Source organism: Trypanosoma theileri, assembly GCF_002087225.1.
Source record: "Trypanosoma theileri isolate Edinburgh chromosome Unknown TM35_Tth_103_V1, whole genome shotgun sequence".
In the NCBI taxonomy this organism is placed as follows: Eukaryota; Euglenozoa; class Kinetoplastea; order Trypanosomatida; family Trypanosomatidae; genus Trypanosoma; species Trypanosoma theileri.
Genome location: NW_021639945.1, coordinates 23,850 through 25,914, shown reverse-complemented (window position 1 = coordinate 25,914; position 2,065 = coordinate 23,850). Strand labels below are relative to the sequence as shown.

Below are 2,065 nucleotides of genomic sequence, written 5' to 3'. Positions count from 1 at the left end.
ACAACAAGAAGGGTGATGCAGACAGCAGCAGCAGTATCAGCAGTTCTGTGTGGGTGCGTGTACCACTACTGATTGTGTTTACACTGGCCTGTATTCTTGTGTGCTGATTGTAATGGTGGTGTGGTGTGACTCAGGTCATCCTTTGTTTTCTTTTTCTCTTTTTTTGCGTGTATCCACACTACAGTCTAACTAATCTTCCACCTGTTGGGCTTTTTTTCTTCTTTTTATGTTAATGTGTTTTGTGTGTTTTGTGTGTTTTTGCTCTCTCTGTGTTTATCCTATAATAATTATTATTGCTACTTCATTGTGTGTGTGTGTGTTCTTGGAGACTCTCTCTGTGTGTGCCTGGGCTTGTAATGTGATGGTGATAATGATGAACTGATTTTTTGAGTGGGAAAAGGAAATAATAATAACAGATGAATTTATATTTATAATTGCGTATATATACACATATGTGGCCTTAAACCCATAGTTGGTGTATTTCTTGTGTTTATTGGGTAAATTGGGCTAATGGTTAATATCTGTTTTTGTTTGTTTGCTTGTGGTTCCCTTTGTTGCTCTGTGCAGAGAAAAGAAAAAGTATTAATTGATATTTATGTATTCTTAATTACATACACACACCAGCTTATCTAGAGTTATGTGTTATTTTTCTGCGGTTGGTGCTTCTCTCAATTTTTTTTCGTTTCTTTTTCTTTTTGTGGGCGCTGTGTGCTTTCTCCTGCACTTTGCTGTTGGATTATTTTGTGTGCGGAAAAACAATAATAAGGAATACACATATATTCATAATTGGCATATGGTTCAACCGGAAGTGAAAATGTTTTGTATTTCTATGCTTTGTGCTTCTGATGGTCGTTCTCTCAATGCTTTTTCGGTTTTAAGGGGTTAATTGGGATTTTCTTTTCCGTGCTGGGCATTGTGTTCTTTGTTGGGCTCTTTAATCTTTGTGCGCGTTGCCTTGTGTTGTGATTTTCCAAAGATTTGTTGTTTTCTTTTTTTCCGTTTTTCCTTCTGTTCTTGTATGTATCTATTTTGTTCTCTATTTAGTTCTCTTTTTTTTTCTGTGAGGTTTGGTTGCGTTGAACTATACAAGTAACTTTTTTTCATGATGTTGCTGCAACGACTGTTGTATTTTACGGCCCTGTTTTTGAGTATTGCTTGTGTGTGTGTGGCGGCGTCTGAAGAGACTAAAGAGATCGAAGGTCCACCTTCTGATGATGGTGGTTGTCGTGAACCAGACAAGAAGGGTCCAAACTGTCAAAATAACCCTCTCGTAGCTGAAGCAGATGGTACTCAGTGTGCGGACCTTCCTGGCAATAAGAAGTGCACCAACGAGGATCGTGGCAGTAAAAGCGATTGCCGTGAAGATTCCGAAACTTGTCCACCACCAAAAGATCAGATGGAACCCGCACCAATTACAACTGCAAAGGAACCAGCTCCCACTTCACCAAAGAAACCAGGTCCAACAACATTAAATGGGCGGAATTCCGAACATACCGGTTCTTCTTCGGAACTTGCTGCTGAAAGAGCTGAACAGGCTCCTGCTGGTGTTGCCGGTGAATTAGGTGAAGCTGGCCCTGGGCAGGGTTCTGGTACTCATATTTCTGTTGCAGCTCCCACTGTTGGTGTTGTTCCTCCTCCTGCACCTTCTCCATCTGTTGAGGGGAGTGGTAATGATGGACCTGCAAATGGAAATCAAGGTGGAAATCAGGGCGGCAGTGCAGCAGCTGAAAGTGAAAGTGAAGCACCACATCCGTCTCCATCTTCGTCCAACAATACAGACACAGGGAATGCTACTGGTGCTGATAATGAAACAACTGAGAGCGGCACTCCATCTGCAGAGAGTGAATCAACAAGTACCCAAAGTGAGGGAGGAAATACAGAAACCACCTCTACCACCACCACCACAACTACAACACTTCCTCCTGAACTCACAAACAACAAGAAGGGTGATGCAGACAGCAGCAGCAGTATCAGCAGTTCTGTGTGGGTGCGTGTACCACTACTGATTGTGGTTACACTGGCCTGTATTCTTGTGTGCTGATTGTAGTGGTGGTGTGGTGTGACT

The 2,065-nt window shown here is 42.1% G+C and overlaps 1 protein-coding gene across 1 annotated transcript; it reads left to right on the top strand.

Annotated features, from left to right (window-relative positions):
* Positions 1-1,102: 1,102 nt before the first annotated feature.
* On the top strand, positions 1,103-2,041 carry TM35_001031080 (uncharacterized protein; the record flags this gene model as incomplete). The annotated part of the gene is made up of 1 exon (XM_029031636.1): positions 1,103-2,041. The coding sequence occupies one exon, from the start codon at positions 1,103-1,105 to the stop codon at positions 2,039-2,041; it is 939 nt and encodes a 312-aa protein (XP_028877077.1).
* Positions 2,042-2,065: the final 24 nt, after the last annotated feature.